The sequence below is a fragment of the Nycticebus coucang genome, chromosome 3 (assembly GCF_027406575.1).
Source record: "Nycticebus coucang isolate mNycCou1 chromosome 3, mNycCou1.pri, whole genome shotgun sequence".
Classification (NCBI taxonomy): domain Eukaryota; kingdom Metazoa; phylum Chordata; class Mammalia; order Primates; family Lorisidae; genus Nycticebus; species Nycticebus coucang.
In genome coordinates this window covers 4,499,261-4,517,596 of record NC_069782.1, presented here as the reverse complement: position 1 = coordinate 4,517,596, position 18,336 = coordinate 4,499,261, and the positions used below count along the sequence as shown (strand labels likewise).

The 18,336-nt window shown below is 52.2% G+C and overlaps 1 protein-coding gene across 7 annotated transcripts in view; it reads right to left on the bottom strand.

The window, feature by feature from the left end:
• PHF21B (PHD finger protein 21B) overlaps positions 1-18,336 on the bottom strand; it is a 107,711-nt gene that overhangs the window by 16,483 nt on the left and 72,892 nt on the right. For 3 of the 7 annotated variants that reach the window (XM_053582289.1, XM_053582291.1, XM_053582290.1), the window contains 4 exons: positions 16,929-17,279; positions 14,661-14,801; positions 2,306-2,357; positions 19-95 (listed from right to left, as the gene is read on the bottom strand). In XM_053582289.1, coding sequence (XP_053438264.1) covers positions 19-95; positions 2,306-2,357; positions 14,661-14,801; positions 16,929-17,279 — 621 coding nt within the window. The remainder of the gene's footprint in view (positions 1-18; positions 96-2,305; positions 2,358-14,660; positions 14,802-16,928; positions 17,280-18,336) is intronic. The other 4 variants (XM_053582296.1, XM_053582294.1, XM_053582292.1 and 1 more) reach the window with 3 other exon arrangements.

Here is an 18,336-nt window from a genome sequence, read left to right as displayed (position 1 = left end):
GAGAACGGGAGGCCCCACCTCGGTCTCCAGAAGGCCGCTGTAGGCAGGGTTGGCTGTGCTTCTTCTCTTCCGTTCTTGCCGCTTGCTCTGGATCTCTAGGAAGACGCAGAACAGCAGTCACTGGTGCCCCACCAAGCCCTGGTACCACCGTCCCCTCCTGCCCCAAAGCTGCTCTGTCCAGCATCTGTGCCACTCCATGATAGGACAGCCCTGGTGACCTTGGGATGAAGGACGGACTGGTGAAAGGATGGTAGGTTTCCATCTCAGCACAGGGTCCCCCTTGTGTGTCATTATCTGCCCCATGGCCATCTCTTGGGACCGTGGTCAGGTGCAGTCCTGGCTGCGCTGCAGCATGCGGCCTCCAGCTCCTAGGAGGCCAGGTGTGTGTCTGTTCTCAGGTCCCCTCTGCCCGGCACACAGCCCCCAGAAGGAGCCCTTCCCAGGGAGCCTAGTGAGCGCTGCTTTGCTGAGCGTGAGATGCGTGGCCCTGTGTACACGGGGGCTTCTAGCATCCAGTTAACTTCTTCTATCCTTTTCTGCTTTGGCTGCCAGGTGGACCTGAGACCTACCTCCTGCTGCTGCTGCCTGGTGTCAGCCCCTCGTCTCTCTCCTGGACCTGCTTTGCATTTTAAACCTCTTCAATATTATTCAGTGTGTTCCAATAAGGGACCTCTGACTCTATGGATGTCAGGGTCCAAATTAATATTAGGGGATCATGGGAGGGGGACAGGGAGAGGTTTTCCCAGTGAGCACTGTCTATAAAAGCAGCCACAATCAACACGTCTCTTACTCCCCACAGCAACTGGCCAACTTTAAGGATGCAGTTTTCCTCCTGCTGCAGAAGAGGAAACGAAGGTTCAGGGTGGGAAAGGAGCTGCCCATGATCACGAGTAGCAAGAGCCAGACTCCAGATTTCCATTCCCACACCCCATGCTACCTGCCTGGCTCCAAAGTCAGAGCTTAGACAGTCCTCAAAGGCAGCCAAGGACAGCTGGGTTCCCTACGCTCAAGTTCAGATGACCAGGAGGAAAGCTCAGGGACATCCCAGAAAGAGCTGCTGGGGAGGCCTTCCTTACCCAGGGGCCTCTTCTCTGTCCCACCCACTGACATCTAATGCTGCTGCTGGGAAGCTAGTTGGACCCAGGGGATGTGAAGGGAACCCACCCCCAAGTGTTCTGGGCTCCCTGAGCTCAGGGAGGACCACTCTATCCTACGTGGCCCTGACAAGCCATGTGCCTTTGGCCAGCCCCGTCTCTTCCCTGGGCTCCAGCTGAGAGACTCTCCACCTTAAAGACTGCCAGTGCCCAGGCACTGTGAGTATTCAGTTTATTCCCTTCCTTTCCTCACTTTCAGGAGGCAGTGAAGGCCATGCTACCTCCAGATTTCCTTGGGCTTTCAGGTCATAAGACTTCTCAGCAGAAGAAGTAATGGGTGGTGGGGAAGGCTCTGGGTTGGGAGCCAGAGTCCTGATTCTAACCTGGGCCTCAAATCGATGGGCTATGTGACCTTGGGCGAGTGAATCAACTTCTCTGGCCTCAGCTCCCCATGTGTGCTGGTTTTAGGGCTTTCAGGCCTCAGATTCTACGATGATGTTCACAGGCCACCGGCAATTGCCCTTATCATCCTGTGAAGAAGTTCATGGCTCCCCTGTATCTGCCCTCATTGGCAAAGTCAAAGAACACCCACACAGAGTCACACCAACCTGCCTGCTTACGTAACTAACATTCTGACGCTGGCTGCTGCATCTGGCGGCACATGACGGGAGGGGATGGGCGCTCAGCGGGGCGCTGGGCGCTGCTCTGTGCTTTACCGAAATCCAGTGACGAAGGTTCAGTTATTGTCTCATTTTACAGATTAGGAAACCAAGGCACACAGAAATTATGTAACTTGCCCACACTTGAGTAGTCAGTAAACGATTACATTGGGCAATCTGCCTCACAGCACATCACAAAGCCGCCTCCACTTTGAGGACAAGGAACCCACAGGGCCTCTCCATCAACACAGGAGAGCGTGATGGGTGCAGGCACCACCACAGAGCCAGGCAGAGCCTGGAGGCTTGTGTGTTTTGTTTATCTTTGATGACAACTAACCCAGCTCTGTCACTCAGCAGACTCCCAGAAGGTGGGTCACACTTGGACGCTGCTGTCTGACCTGGGGCATCCTGAGGCCCCCCTGGCTATGCCTGCCACGCTCTGCCCCTGGAGACTGCTGTGTGCTGCCAAGGCCCTGGCCTCTCGCCATCGTGCCCGGCCCACGTGTCTTTGGGGCCAGACCTGGCCCAGCCTGCCGCTCCTCAGATCCTTACCTTCCAAGTGTTCTGTTGTGACCAGGCCTAGCGCTACCATGAAGGCGATTTTCTGAGGGAAGAAAACAAGAGACACGTTAGCGTGGCCTTCCCTGGTCATCACCCAATGTCCTTGACGGGCATGTCTGCAGTAGGTACAGGGCCAGACCTCATGGGTGACCCAACTGCCGAGGCCCCTCAACTCCAGAGGCCAAGTAAGGTTCTAAGAAACAGCAGGACATCAACATGCCCAGTCAGAGACCATTCACAGCTCAGTGTAGAGGAGCTCCTGGAATAAATACACCGGGTAAGTACACTTTTCCAAACCCACTTTGAAGACTTCACATGCACACAACTGGGCTAACGACAATCCCGGGTTCATAACACATTCACACCGGTGTCTCCTGCTTGCGCGTGAGCCCCCTGGGGAACCCAGAGCCCGAGACCTGCCCAGCGCCTTGCGTGTCTATCTCTGGGTTCCTCCCTCATCTCGCGCCCTCTCTCCACACTCCCTCACTGGAGTTTCGCAATCATCACCCCCTCGAATTGTTTTTATACATGCACATGCTCTAATCACTTATGGATGTATACCTAAGTTAAGATGGTACTTAGTTTTACCTGTTTTTAACTTTTAAAAAGGTCACGTTACTGCACTGGACACAGAGCTCACTGTGCTTTTTTCCAGTCTATGTTCTTCGTGATGGTAAGGCAGAATGCCACGATGGCCCCGAGACCCCACTGCTTGGTGTGACGGCCCCTCTAATTCTCTTCCCATGAGTCTGAGCAGGCCTGAGAGTACCATGGGACCGGGTTATCTTACATGGCAGAGGTGACAGGCACCACTCCCATGATACATCATGTTAAGTAACACCCTTGCAGGTGACCTGAGTGAGATCCTCTCATGAGCCTCTTGTGAGCCAAGAGAAGCTGCCCTGAGTTCTGTGGTCACCACACCGCAAGAGGATCGTCCTCACTGCCTAACACAGGGCCTGGTGCAGAGCGGTGCTCAATGAACATGTGCTGAATTAATGAGCAAACATTTTGGTGACTGAGATGTGACTTGCAGCTGTATCTTCCCAGTTTACGTTTTATCTTTGGACTTGCAAGGCTGTCTTATTTATTTCAGAATAGTTTGGGATTTATAGGGAAGTTGTAAAACTCATTCACTTATGGCTCACACCTGTAATCCCAGCACTCTGGGAGGCCGAGGTGGGTGGACTATCTGAACTTAGGAGTTCGAGACCAGCCTGAGCAAGAACAAGACCCTTTCTCTAAAACTAGCTGGGCGTTGTAGAGGACACCTGCAGTCCCAGCTACTCAGAAGGCTAAAGCAAGAGGATCAATTGAGCCCAGGAGTTTGAGGTTGCTGTGAGCTATGCTGATGCCACAGCACTCTACCAAGGGTGACAATGTGAGGCTCTGTCTCAAAAAAAAAAAGACTAATTCGCCCAGTTCTACTATAACTACGGTACATTATTCTCAACTGAAGAACCAATACTGATCCCTACTTACTAACAATCACCTGTAATTTGGATTTCCTTGGTTTTACCTAATGTCCTTTTTCCATCTCAGGATCCCTCATGATGTTCGGCAGTCACGTCTCCTTAGGCCCCTCTGGGCAGTGAGAGTTTCTCAAACTTCCCTTGTTTTGATGACCTGGACAGTTTTAAGGAGGCCTGGTCAGGTATTCTGGGGAATGTCCCTCCACTGGGATTTGTCTGGTATTCCTCTCCCAAGTGGACCAGGGCTATGGTGGAGGGAGGAAGACCAGGGAGGTAAGGTGGCTTCTCATCATGCCATGTCAAGGACACAGACCACCAACCTGAGTCCTCGCTGTTGGTGAAGACCCTGGGCACCTGGTTGAGGTGTGTTTGTTCCTCCACCATGAAGTTACTTGCCCCCTCCCCACACTATACTCTTGGGGTGGGGGAGTCACCACACGTGGCTCATGCTTTCAGAGCAGGCCACCAGGCTTCACTGAGGCTGGGTGTTTTATTTTGTTGACATGTGGATTTAAAAATATATATATATGTGTAGTAAAATCTATCAATTTTCTTTGCACCGTTTGGCTTTTTGAATCTTGGCTAGAGACTCTAATGTTGTAAAGTAGTTTGTTTTATTTTAGTACCTATAGTTTTACTTTTTATACTTAATTCTTGATACATTTGGAATTTATCCCGGTGAGTCTGGGGTGAAGCGTGGATTCATTTTTTGTCCATATGGCTACCCATTTGCTCCAGTACCATTAATTAAAAATGCTGTCTACTTTTCACAGGTTGAAGGTGCCACTTTAATCATATACTAAATTATCGCGTACATATCTGGGCCTATTTCTGGGTCTTCTATTTTGTTCCTGAAATCTGCCTCTCTGTGAGCTCCTGCCATATTTTGTTATCGAGGCTTCACAGATATTTTAATACCGGGAAGGGTTAGAATCCCTGCTCAGAGCATCCTCAGCTCTCCTTGCTTATTTTTCATGTGAGGTTTAGAAACCATCTTAAGTAGTTCTGAGAATAAGGGAATCAGTTGGTATATTTAGCAGGATGTTAAAATGATAAAAATTAACTTACAGCATGACAACAATTTTATATTATTAAATTTTCTTATTCAAAATAATGATGTGACTCTCTGCTCGTTTTGTTTTTTTCTTTTTGTCTTAAGGGATTTTAAATTTTCCTCAAAGAGGTACTGAATATTTTTATGTTTATTTCTAGGCATTTAATCTCTCTGTTGCTATCATGAATTGGGTTGTATATAAAGCTTCTAACAGGCTGCTGTGTTTCCAGGAAGATTAGTGATAATTTGTTCATTAATTTTCCACCCTGTTGCCATGCTGACTTCCTGAATTATCTGTAGTAATCTTTCTTTAATCAATTTTCTTGGATTTTCTACAACATCTCAAATCCTGTTTTAGTCCTTTCCAATTTTTACTTCTACGATGTCAAAAATACTTCTCCTTAATTTGTCAGCTTTAAGTGATATTCTCAGATTCATTTAACATCCCAACTGCTAGAGCTGAGCTAATCCAAGAGCTTGTTCTTCCTCTCCCGCCTGCCCTCCTTCACCTCCCAATTTTACTTAGACAAATCGTTACTGGAACATATAATATTTAAATCCAATTCTGACATCACGATCCCGTTTCAGTTTTCCTCTGTAATTAAGTATGTCTGTAGCTCACCCCAGTGCTGGTCCCAAGTTCTCCCCAGGTGTCAGCTGGCCGTCTGCAGTCCAGCCTCAGGTAGTTTCTCATGAATGGCTCAGGGAAGCAACATTTCCAGGGTTCTGGGCAGACTGAAAACTTTATCTGTAGTCTCTCAACTTGAACGACAGCTTAGCTGGATGTAAAATCCTCAGCTCTTCCTTCCTTTATCATCATGTAGTGATTATTCTATCATACAGCAAGTTGGATGCAGCTGTGGAAACTGCTCTCCCTCTAAAGTAGCTTGATTTGTTTTGGCCTGGGTGCCTACAGGATTCTTTTGTTTCCGTTAGCAGCAACTTCACCAGGTGGGCCTCAAAGCTGAGCACTTTCCGATCCTGGAACACACATCAGCTTTCTCTGCTTCCCAATGTGTCCTTTCAGGATGTAGGCTAAAGTCGTCTTCTACATCAGTACATTTTTCTTAAATTATATTTTTAAAAGTGAAGCATCACCACACCACAAATAGTAGGGTCCATCAAGTCCAGCCCTGTACGACATGCAGCCAGTGATGTGGCCAGGGAGGCTGCACGCTGCCTGCCTGGGAATTCCAGGGTCAGCAGCAGCTCGGCCAGCAGCTCAACACCAGTCCAGCTGCACTCCGGTGCCACTGGTTGAAGTATTACTTCTGTGTCCTGTAGCTAACTGGACAGTGGCAGGGACTCTAGGACACCCCCGACAGCTGGCAGCTGGCCTACTGGTCTGATGTAGAAAGACTGGGCTGGGGGGATGCTAGGAATGTGGCTTCCCCAGGCCAGCCCCTCCCTCCCCTCCACTCCCCCTTCCCCCACACTTATGTGAGGACAGGTAATGAAAAGGAAACGGAGCCACCTGCCTCCCACAGGACAGCCGAATCCACATGGCTGCAGGGATCACGGCTGAGTCTTGCTGTGTTTATTCTGCTCCCCGGTTCTGGCTTCTTTCCTCGAAGCCCCCATTACTCGTGTGCTGTATCTTCCTGCTCATCTCCTGCAGGTCACCACTTGCTAAAAATTCAGTATTTTTAAAATCATGCACTTTCCTCACTTCCGCCTCTCATGTCCCCTGCGGTGTCTTCCCCTGTGTCTGTGGTACCCTGTGCTCATCCAGTTACTTACCTGCTTCTGTGGTGGTTTTATTATTATTTCCTGAATGATTCCTGCTCACGCTTCATTCCCTCCAGCACTTAGCCCTCTCTTTCCTAAATCTTTGTATTTCTACTTTGTGCTGATTGTTTAAGTATTTCTTTTAAAAATTCATAGGAGGGGCAGCGCCTGTGGCTCAAAGGAGTAGGGTGCTGGCCCCATATACCAGAGGTGGTGGGTTCAAACCTGGCCCCGGCCAAACACGGCAAAAAAAAAATCTTAGAACATCAGATTTCTTTTTCTTGAGTATTCGTGATTTCACGGTAAAAACTGCTTTTCTTTCATGTGTTTTGCCTTATGGTGTCTTTACTTTGATATTAGGCCAGCTCCGGGTTTTGCTGAACATAATTAAATGAGCTGAACTTTCCTGGACCAGCTATTTGCAGCAGGTGGGGAAAGGAACCACTTTGGTCTTCCAGAGGCAACTCCAAGGCTCCTCCTTTGGCCAAGTGCACTGACTTCTTTCTTCGGACACAGGGCCTCAGTGGATCCTCTCCTCTGCCCCTCCACTAGGTCAAGCAGGGTTTCTGCCACCCTCCCAGTTCCTGGGTGCCTCTCAGACTGCAGATGCAGCCCCAGTGGGAGGCGCATTTTGGCTGGTGCTTTGTGAGACCCGCCACCATCAGCCACTCCCTGGGCCTCAGCTTCTCTCCTACCTTCCCCCACCTAGTCCCAGCTTCTGCCCGATGCGGCTCACAGACTCCCCCTTCACGCTGCCCTTGGAGACAGACCTCTGACCTCCAGGAAGCCTATGGTGCTGCTGTTTACTGTGACCTGCAGCCCCCGGTCCTCTTGGATGTCCCCACACCCTTCCCTGCCGCTGCTTTCTGCTCTGCCGTCTTCCTGGGGAACTATGACCTCCCTGCCCGGACAACACTCACGCACCTCCCAGTTTGTAGATTCTTTGCTTTAGTTTGAAATTCCCAAAATGAAAAAATAATCTCTTCTTGCTCATTATCCATCTGCAGGGCATGCAGGGTTTATAAGTGGTTGCTCTATTTGTACTGGAAGCTCAGCCAAGTCTTTTCACCCCACATGATGGGGCAGTTTTTCTGACAGACGTTGTCTTCAAAACTGTGTTCTGTGGATCTGTCACCCTTGCTTAATTCTGCTCTCCACTTACAAATCTCCCAGCTACGTTACCATGAGGCACATACGTTTGTGACTGCTGAATCACTTTGAGGGATGTTCCTTTAGTGTCTAATATTTACATTAATATATCTTTCCTAATCCTCTGCTTCTAATCTTGTGCGTTTTGTTTAGGCATATCTCTCATAAGATTTTGTTGTTTTTAAGTTGGTTTTAATTTCTCTATTTAGGAAAAGGAGTTTACTTCATTGGCATTTATTATGTTTGAGGTCTTTGGACTTATTTCCTCAACTTCATTTTGTATTTTCAGTTTCTCATCTTTTTTCTTTTTTCCTCATTTCCTGTCTTCTCAGGGGAAAAAAAAGAAATGTTCCACATTCCCTTTTTCTCCTCTGCTGATTCAGAAATTATAGCTAGGCTTGTCCTCATTTTACTGATTAAACTAAACGTTGTGAGTATATGTTCTGAACTACATGTTTTTCTAATGAGGTCTCAGGCTATTTAAATTTTTACCTTTCTCTTCAACATGACACATGATCTTTGCACGTTCTAACTCCCCCTAAAACATCACCTCCAAGCAATTTGTCATTGCTGCCTAGAAATTTCTTTGTACCTGTTTTGAAAAACCAAACTGAGTAACTTTTGAGTCTATACTAAATAAATGTACCTGTAGTTTAACAATCACTATTGTTTTTAAACCCAACCCCGTGTCTCTGCCTTTACTACCAATCTTCTTGCTAAAGCACAGTCCCGTGAGGACGGTCTGTGGGTGATAAAGCTCTCAGTGCTTCTGGGTGTAGAATGTCTTTACTTTGCCCTGACTCTTGAAAAGCAGCGTAACTGGGTATCCAATCCAGAGTTGGCGGAGATGCTCCCTCAGCCGTCTGCAGATACTTAATACTCTGTTGTCCTCCAGCTGCAGGACGCCCATGGTGCATGTCGTCCGTCTGTGTTTCTACCCAGCTAGCGTTTTATGATTTTTCTCCTTATTTTTGACATAGAGTTCTAGTCTCCTAGATTTGTTAATCCTGCCTACTTTTGCTCTAAGAACTCAAACCGCTGCTCTTCAGTTCTGGAACATTCTCCCAGTATTGCCTGTCCACATCTTCCCTCATCCACTCTCTTCTGCTGAAAGCCCGACGAGGTGGAGGTGGGAGTTGCCTCACTTTCCTCTGGTCCTTCCCTCCCCCGTGTGTTTTTTCTTTCACGTGTTCGCACCTCCATGCCACATCCATGGTGCCCTATCCCAAAGCACTAATTATTTCTGCCCTGCTGTCTAGGAAACTTTAAAATTTTATCTGGTCACCATGCTTCTCATGATCAGCTCTTCATCTAATCTTGTTCTTCGATTTTTTGCTTCGATGCTCCTTATTTATGTCTAGATATTATTTTTCTTTTTTCATGTATTTGAGCATCCTAAACATGCTTATTTCAAAGTTGTTGCTGGAGTATTACACAAAATTAAGTTCATCTTGAATAAATCCCTGCTCCAAATGCTGATTTTACTGACTGCCATCACTGGCACTAGAATCCATGTTTTGAATCCCGTTTAGACTTATTTGGGCAACATCATCCTTTTGTTTTTCTCTCCCTTCCCTTCTAGCAAGTCTGCAGCTGCCTCGGTGCTGGCCCACCTCCCAGGTATAGCTGTGGCCCAGGGCACAGGGTGGCAGCCACAGGGGCAGAAGTGCCTGGATCCAGTCCACATCTGCCCAGAGAACTCCTGGGACCCGCTACTCTACAAGCTGTCCTCCTTCTGTGCTGCCCTTGGCCCAGGGCTGACTCTGGAGCCCAAGAGCCTGGGGCACTGGTCCCGCTGGCTGCTGTGTTTGGGATGACACATGGCTGCGTCTTCACCGCCTCTGCCCACATCATCACTGTGGTTTGGAGCAGAGGAGTCCATTCAAGTAGAGACTCAGAGCCATCCTGGTGGGGCGTGTGCTTTGATGGATTTCAGGCAGCGACTTGGCTATTTCAGCATTTCAGAAAGACCATTCTCAATGCAGGGTGAGCAGGAGGGAGGCTTCCTGGGATCCACTGTAGGAGTGCAGGGGAGAGACAGGCATCTATGTGATTGTCCTAAGAGCGTAGCATGGACAGTGCATGCCCACAGAGGCGCTGAGCCGGGCCACCACTGGGGCTTATGTGGGGCTGGGATCTGCCCCAATTGCCCCTCAAAGGATAGTCAGATGCCAGACTTGGTCAAATGCTGCCCAAGGTTGGGATAACGGGTGGTCACAGGAAAGGCATCAGCTCTGTCCTGAAGAAGGTGGGAAGGAGCAGAGAGAGCTCTGGGAAAGGAGCCCAATGGGCTCGGCACATAGTCCCGTGACCCAGTACGTGGTTGCCTCTGAGCCTCAGTTTTGCCCTCTGTAAAATGAACCTTGTAACCCCTGCCCTCCCTGCTTTGTAGCATCACCCAGAGAGGAGGAGCAGGCAGCTGTAGAGCTTGGCAGCAAGATGGGGTGACGGCCACGTGTGGGGACACTGCTGCCTCATGGCCTGAGCTTCAGCTGCCTGCTAACCTCGCAGGCTTGTGAATGTGCATCATGTGCTATACAACAGCGCACACACGAAGGGCCAGCGAGGAGGTGATGCTCAGGTGGCCGCTCCACTCTGCCAGCTGTGCCCAGTGAAGGAGACTGCCTGGAACCTCAGCCCCCGCACCCAGAACCTCAGTCCCCCACACTGCCCAGAACCTCAGTCCCCCACACTGCCCAGAACCTCAGTCCCCACACTGCCCAGAACCTCAGTCCCCACACTGCCCAGAACCTCAGTCCCCCACACTGCCCAGAACCTCAGTCCCCACACTGCCCAGAACCTCAGTCCCCCACACTGCCCAGAACCTCAGTCCCCACACTGCCCAGAACCTCAGTCCCCCACACTGCCCAGAACCTCAGTCCCCACACTGCCCAGAACCTCAGTCCCCACCCTGCCCAGAACCTCAGTCCCCCACACTGCCCAGAACCTCAGTCCCCCACACTGCCCAGAACCTCAGTCCCCACACTGCCCAGAACCTCAGTCCCCACACTGCCCAGAACCTCAGTCCCCCACACTGCCCAGAACCTCAGTCCCCACACTGCCCAGAACCTCAGTCCCCACACTGCCCAGAACCTCATTCCCCCCACCCGCTGCCTAGAACCTCAGTCCCCACACTGCCCAGAACCTCAGTCCCCCACACTGCCCAGAACCTCATTCCCCCCCACCCGCTGCCTAGAACCTGAGTCCCCACACTGCCCGGAACCTGAGTCCCCCACCCCTGTAGCCCAGAACCTCAGTCCCCACCCATCCACTGCCCAGAACCTCAGTCTCCCCTCTGCCCACTGCTTGGAACCTCAGTTCCCCCCCCACTACCCAGAACCTCAGCCCCCCACCACACACACATACACACTGCCCAGAGCCTCAGTCTCCACAGCCCCCCTGCAGGCTGCTCCACCCCAGCCTCCCCCTCCCCCTCCCACTTGCTCTCTTTGCTCATTTTCTGTCACTGCTGAAAACCTGTGGGACAGCAGAAAGGCCAAGGCCCTGCTGGGCTCCAGTACTGAGTTCCTACGAGACCTCTAAAGGAGCCACCTGGCTGCCCTGAGCCCGGGGTGTGCTGACCCCAAGGGGAACACAATCCCGCCTCCGTGGGTGGAAGTGTGGGCCTAACAGTGAGCCGTGCACAGGGGTCCTGCACACGCCTGGCACAGAGTAGGTACATAGAACATGCCGGTGCTTGGGACCTCTGGGTTTAGGGCCACGGGAGACTGTGGCTTCCCGGTGACCCAGATGAGCAGTGTCCTTCAGAAATGAGCAGCACATGGGTGGCACCTGTGGCTCAAAGGGGTAGGGCACCAGCCCCATATGCCAGAGGTGGTGGGTTCAAACCCAGCCCTGGCCAAAAACTACAAAAAAAAAAAAAAAAAAAAAAAGAAGTGAGCAGCACCACCTCAGCCACCCACAAAAGGACATAACCAGTCCTTCAAGGAGATTGTGACCTTGGCCATAGGAAGAGTGGAGCACACCAGTGAGATTATCATTCCTTACCGATATGCACCCCCGGAAAAGGATTTGTAGAGCACAAACACGACACGCTGAAACATAAAACAAACAGGAAGAAAGGAGAAAGGACAGTGAACTTAGGAAAGAAAGATGAAGCTATGTCATGGCCGTGTACAACGGTTACAGGCGGATCACACACTCTGCTGCGAGCTCCCTAGCAGCCAGAGCAAAGAGGGATGCAGGCCCAACTACATGGTCTGGTGATCCACGGGCCTGCTGGAATCTCTTAGAAGTCCAGGGGCCCTGATGGGAGTGCAGGCCAGCCTTGTGGTCCCTTGGGAAGGCTAGTAAAGGGACCCTTTACACCCACAGTCTTTATTTGGAGGAAAAGGTGGGAGCTTCAAAAGGGAAAAATTAGGGAAGGAGAGAGAGAAGGAGGAGCCTCTATGTGATTGTCCTAAGTGGTTCAGCTCTAGCCCCAAACCTGACCACCACTCAGCCTGACCAAAGGCAGAGGAGGCCTCTCCAGTTCTAAGGCAGCACAGCACAGACCCCAAGTTCCAAGGCCAGATGGCCTGAGTGCAACTCCAGTACTGATGATCCCTGTGTCCAGGCCTCTGTGTCCCCGTCTGTACAATGGGCTGTCCCAGTGCAGGGACTGCTCCTTGTGAATCTGGCCAGGCTAAGCGCCCAGGACGGTGGCACACACTCTTCTAGGTGGCTGCTGTCATGTCTGCCGCTCCTCCCAGATGCCTCGTAGGGTCCCATACATCACTCCAGGGCACTGGTAAATGTGGCTACCCCTTCTGCCAGACCTCTTGCTGGCCAGCACTGCTCCAGGCTGCCACAGGGCTGGCCTCCCGCACATGCCCTGCACCAACAGGCGGGTGCACGGAGGCCAAGGCCGACAGATGCCAATTCACCCCTTGCCAAGTCCTTGCCCTCGCAGGCCCTCGGGTTTGGGTGGCAGCTGCCCAGTGCTCTCAACTCAGATGCTCCACCGACAGACCCCATGTCCGGCAGGTCTGTGCAGCACAACTTTTCTTGGTCTCCTTAATAAGGGTTTTTATACCAGGACATATCATAATTGCAAATTCTATTTAATTCATCATACATATTTACACTAATTATGTAGTTAGATGTAATTATACTAATTGTGTAAATACACAATGATTGACTAAGATATACTTTGTGAGAACAAAGAGAGTCCACCAAAAAACCTTCCCAAATGTTAAGGGTACAGCAAAACCCCAAGGGGGGCCAGAAGGGTGCTCAGAAGCCAGCCTAGGGCCACCCCATGCACACAGTAGGGGTTCAGACTTTGCCACAGAATGGAATTGTCTCTCTTCAGACATTTGGGCCTGGGCCCACAGAGGGGACGTGGCAGTCTCATTTAGTGGTTCTTTGACTTTATTGGATGTGGGGACACGTCAAAGGACAATAATCAAGTCGCTCTCCTGCTCAAAGGCATTCCATAGCTCCCTAGTACCTTAGCAGCCTGCATTCAGGTCCTACAGGGTCAGGTTCTGACATCTGTCTTAACCTCACCATCAAGGCATTCTCATGCTTGCATGCCACCTGCAGCCCTCCAGAACAGCTGACTTTCCAGGTGAGTCCTTCCACATTTGCACACTCCTGCCCAGCTGCATGCCAGCCCCCTGCCTCTTACCCTCTGCTGAGATCCTCCCTTCTCCTTGCGTCTGTGCTGACCATGCCCATCCTCTGCAGAGCCTTCCCTAGCCCTTCCAGGGAAACAGGGCCCTCTCCTCTCCCCTCATCTCCCATAGCTCTCAATTTAGAATTCTCTGATGACACTTGGTATTTTTTAACACAATTAGAGGTCTCCACAGCCATGCCGGTCTCTGTCCACAGACGTGAGTTTCCCTAAGACCAGGGCCACATCTAGCCTGTCTGGGCACCCCCAGCCCCAGGCACAAAGCCTGGCAGGGAACAAACTGCAGGTCATGCTTGGTGAATAAAGGAAGAGATGAACGGATGGGTGACTGACCTTTGACGGTGACAGCACAGTCACAGAAAGAAGGAACCGCAGGAGCCCAGAGGGGGAGTGGGATGGTCAGGGAAGGGCACCTGGAGGGAACCCTGACAGAACCGAATCTTTGAGGGAGATCAAAGGGAAGCAGGTGGGAAGCATCCTGGAGAGGAGGAGGCAGAGGTGGGTTGGGCCACGCCCACCTACTGCAGCCCAAAGTCCAAGAGGATGGCCTTGAATCAGCTGCTGCCGCTCACACGTCCATCAGGGCATGGAGGGCTAAGAGCCTATTTTCCCTCCTCCTTCAGAGGGGATGGGGAAGGTAGTGTTAGGTGCAATTTCTAGAGTGTTCTCCAGGCACCTTCTCCTGCACCAGCCGGAGGTAGCAGCTGACTTCTGATGTGCCCAGGTCCTGCTCTGCTCACCTTCCCATTCTCAGAATTGTTCACCAGCAGAGGCAAGGGGCAGCGCAATTTAGGGCCAGGTGCTGCCCCAGAGGAGTACCGTCCCCTCTGGAGTTCAGGACTGAGGGGCACAGCTGGGCTCCCAGGACAGTGATAATGAACAACAGCACCTTCTGGGCGCTGTCCCCAGAGCCTGGCAGACATTAGCTCCCAGCAGCCCTGGGAGGAAGGAGGCCTGACCATTCCCACTTTACAGATGAGCAAACAATGGTGAGGTGACCTGCCCATGGTCACACCGCTGGACACTGGCAGTCTGGGACTTAAGTGCGTCTAGAATCGGTGCTAATCACTGTCCCCCACTGCCGCTCAGCCAATGCCCCCACCTCCTTGAGACAGACTGGCCAGAACCTTGGCTGGCTAGGTGAGGCCCAGGAGCACCCGCTGCACAGGGGCGGCTGTGCCTGTGGCTTGTGGGGACCATTCCATACAAGGCTGTCCCCACTCTGCACAGCACCACGTCTCCAGCAGCCCCAGACTGCACCACAGCCTGAGCAGGGCCTGGGCCCTCCAGAAAGGACCGCCCTACCTCTGGGTTCTCCTGGGTCGGGGGCCTGTCTTCCTTCTTCTTTTTGGTGGCCTGAGCTCCCTGAGATGGCTCCTCTGTAGGTGGCTGTGACTCCCCCGTGCTCTCGGGCTGTGTCTGCACTTGAGGCTGAATGATGATGACCTGGAAAACGTGAATCGGGGAGAGGTGGAGGGAGCCCAGGAAGTCATGGGATGGGAGGGATAGCCAGGGAGGTAGGGGCAGGGCCAGTGGAGCCTGGGCCAGGCACCACCTGGCAGGGTGGGCTGCGCCTGCAGAGTGGCCAACACCTGCTCCTCCCACCCCTCCCGCCAAGTGGAGGCACTGGGAAGGTGAGAAGGCATGGCTCCCAGCCCTGCCCACAGCTTCCGGGGTGAGTGGCCTCGGGAGGTCGCTTTGCCCCAAGCCTCAGCCTGCTCACAGTAAAGCCTTGACGACACCTGTGTCCAGGGAGGCTGTGCAGATTCAGGCGGCAGGGCCCTGGAAACCTTGGCCTCCTTCACCTGAGCTAGAAGGCAGGTCAGCTTAGGCCAATGGGGCCTGGACTTGCTCCTTGCCTGAGAGTGGCAGAGAAGAGCAGAGGGGCTGCAGTTGCCTCTCCCAAACCCCCGAGGCTGCTGGGCTAGAGACAATCAAACCTGGCCTGGGCAGGCAGGTGGGACAGGTCTTACTTTTTTTTCACTTTGCAAGAGGGGTAAGGAAGAGGGAGGTGGGCTCGCCCAGTGCAGCCCCACTGGGGATGGTGAGGGGGTGGGATTTAGCATCAAAGGTGCTAAAAATTAATCTGGAGTCCACTTATCCAGACCAGGCTCTCCTCGGCCCAGAAACCCCTCTGTCTGCTCTACTATTTTATTTTTCTGGACAGAGACTTGGGAAATAATCTTTTTGTGTGTGTGTGTGTGTGGATCCAGGGAAGAGGAACTCAACAGGATCCATCAGCCAGGGTCTGGCCTAAACCAGGAATTACATGAACTTTATTTTTCCCCCTAAAAACATGGTTACTGTCTTATGAATTCGAGGGTCTTAACGCAAAGAGAAAGTGTATTCCATTCTTCTTCTGGCTTAAGGGAAACTCTTCTTTATACAACATATTTAAAACCCCAAATTTTTTGTATGGGGAAAAATACTCCTTTTAATGCTCCTGGAAAGAAAAACATTAAGATCTCTGATAGAAAAAAGGGCAAAGAGCATCCACAAACAAGTGCACAGAAGGAGATGGAATTCTTACGAAGTATAGGAAATAATAATAACCAAAGGAATTCAACTTTCCACAAGGCATCTGTGCGTACCTATTAAATGAGCAAAAAACATTTAAAATGCCAACACCGAATGCTGGTGTGGCTGCAGTGACATGGATATGCTCCTTCAAACATCCGCTAAGCAGCCCCTCTGGCTCAGGTGTTATCTTGGGGCACACCTGCCATCTGAGTGGGGCCCATGAGGACTCTTTAGGCTTAGGGAATCCTTTAAGACACTGTCGAGGGTGGGAGGGCTGAAAGCACAATGTCCCCAGAAACATATTGTAAGCAACAACATAAAGTCAGGTGATGGTCACGTCCAGGCTGGCTTGAGGCCGGGATAAGGCAAGCATACCTGCCCTGAGCAAGAGGGGGCAGCTTGGCACACCCCAAATTGGGAACAGAGCAAAAAGGCCAAAGAGAGGAAGTGGTAGTGACCGTGTAGCCCCTAAGGAGCTCAGAGAGGAGCAAGGGGAGAGTCTGTCTCAGTGGTTAGTTTTAAATCTTGGGGTATAAAGGAACACCCCAACCGTCTGGCACCACCTGCAGAGGAGGACAATCAGTACCCAGCTCTCTTCCAGGCATTTATTCGGTCACATATTTTATTGATTAATTGATTGCTAAATTACTCCAGTGACTTAAGTAGATCATTTGTTGACCAAATCACTCCTTTGCCCCTGGTATTCATTCATTCAGCCGTATTTTCTTTTTTTTTTTTTTTTTTTTTATTTTTGGCCGGGGCTGGGCTTGAACCCGCCACCTCCGGCATATGGGACCGGCGCCCTACCCGTTGAGCCACAGGCGCCGCCCCAGCCGTATTTTCTTTTAACCACGTATTCATTTGTCTGCCCATGCACCGACTCCTGCCTTCATCACCTGCTCACACCCCATTCATTCCTCTGGCCACGAGAACACTCCACCACCTGATCACTCGTTCTGCCTGGGCCTCACTCATTTGGACCCTCTTGGACACCTGGCTCGGAGGCCTCCCACACGGGCACATCCCCTCCAGAGCCTGCCTGTGGGCACTCACCTTGTTGTCGGCACTGATGAGGAGGGGCTGGACTTTGATGCTGTCACTGACCACGGACACGGCGGTGCTGGGGGCCATGGCGGCAGCATTGCTGGGGGAGGTGGAGATGATGGCGTAGGCCACCCCGGCACTGCTCAGGGGAGAGGCGAGGGTGGCGGGCTGGGCGAGGGCCTGGGGCTGGCTGCCGGGTGCTGGCACATGGCTGACGGTGTTGTTGGCAGTGGGGAGGGCAGGGCTGGGGTTCTTGATGCTGACCACGGTGGCCTTCTGGAATGTTGGGGGCTGTTTGGGTGGCCGGTCTCGGCCCGGGGTGACAGGGAGGCTGTCTGGAATCAGAGTCTTTGGCCTAACCTGGGAGGAGGGACAGGTGCATGGTCAGACAGACAGACACATGCGGGCAGCGGATGACAGGCACAGGGCAGGGGCAGCTCTGGCCAGAGGCAGGACTTACAAGATCTAACCCAGAGACTTCCCAGGGGCCAGAGGGACCTGGGGGGCTCCCAGGCCCTGCCCACATCTTCTTGATCTGGATGGGGACTTGTCATGTGCCCCTAGAAACCAGTGAGCCATGCGCATAAGACTGGTGCATCCTGTTCTAGCCAGAGTGAAACCGTACTGCAGGTAGCCAAGAAGTGGTCAGGCCAGGGCCCAGGACAAATTGCCTGGGGCCAGTCCTGGTTCCTCTGGGGCCTGGGTGGTCTTGGGGATACACCTGAACATTCCCAGGCCCAGGTCCCTCATCTATGCCTCGAGGTGATGGGACCCACCTGGGACTGGGAGTGAGAAAGTGCACAGTTGCCAAGTGCCCTAACTGTGGCCTGTCACCAGCAATTCTGTGGGCACCATCACCCTGCACCCTGTACCTCAGCCCCCAAATGAGGCCACGCCAACCCCGGGTGGTCCACACGAACATCAGCTCCTTAGAGACAGGAGAAGCGGGCTCTGCCTTCCTGTCTTACTGGAGCCCTGCTGCAGGCACATGCAGGCCGGGGTGCTCACTTGTCCAGGAGGAGCGCACTGAGGCTGGGAGGGGAGAGGCATCCTGGAGAATGACGACGCTACCGTCAGAGCAGGGGCAGTTGAGCCCAGGCCCTGCGCAGGCCTGTCTGGCCTTGGTGAAGGCCACAGAGCACTTCTGACCCAGCAACTCTACCATGCCTCCAGGGATACAGGTGGACAGAGGGGCTCAGGGAGGCCCCTCAGGGCTCTGCGACCCAAGGCACATCCCAAGCACCCCAGTACCTGGTGTGGAGCTGGCCCTCAGTTCTGGGGGCCTCCCAATACCCTGCCATAGTAGGCCTTCAGCAAAAAGCACCTGCCCTCCCAGTATCAGGGGCCTCTCTGTAGTTGGGTGAGGTGGCCAGCGTGGGTCCAGCTGAGCCTGCAGCTCTGTTCTGGGTACCAGTGG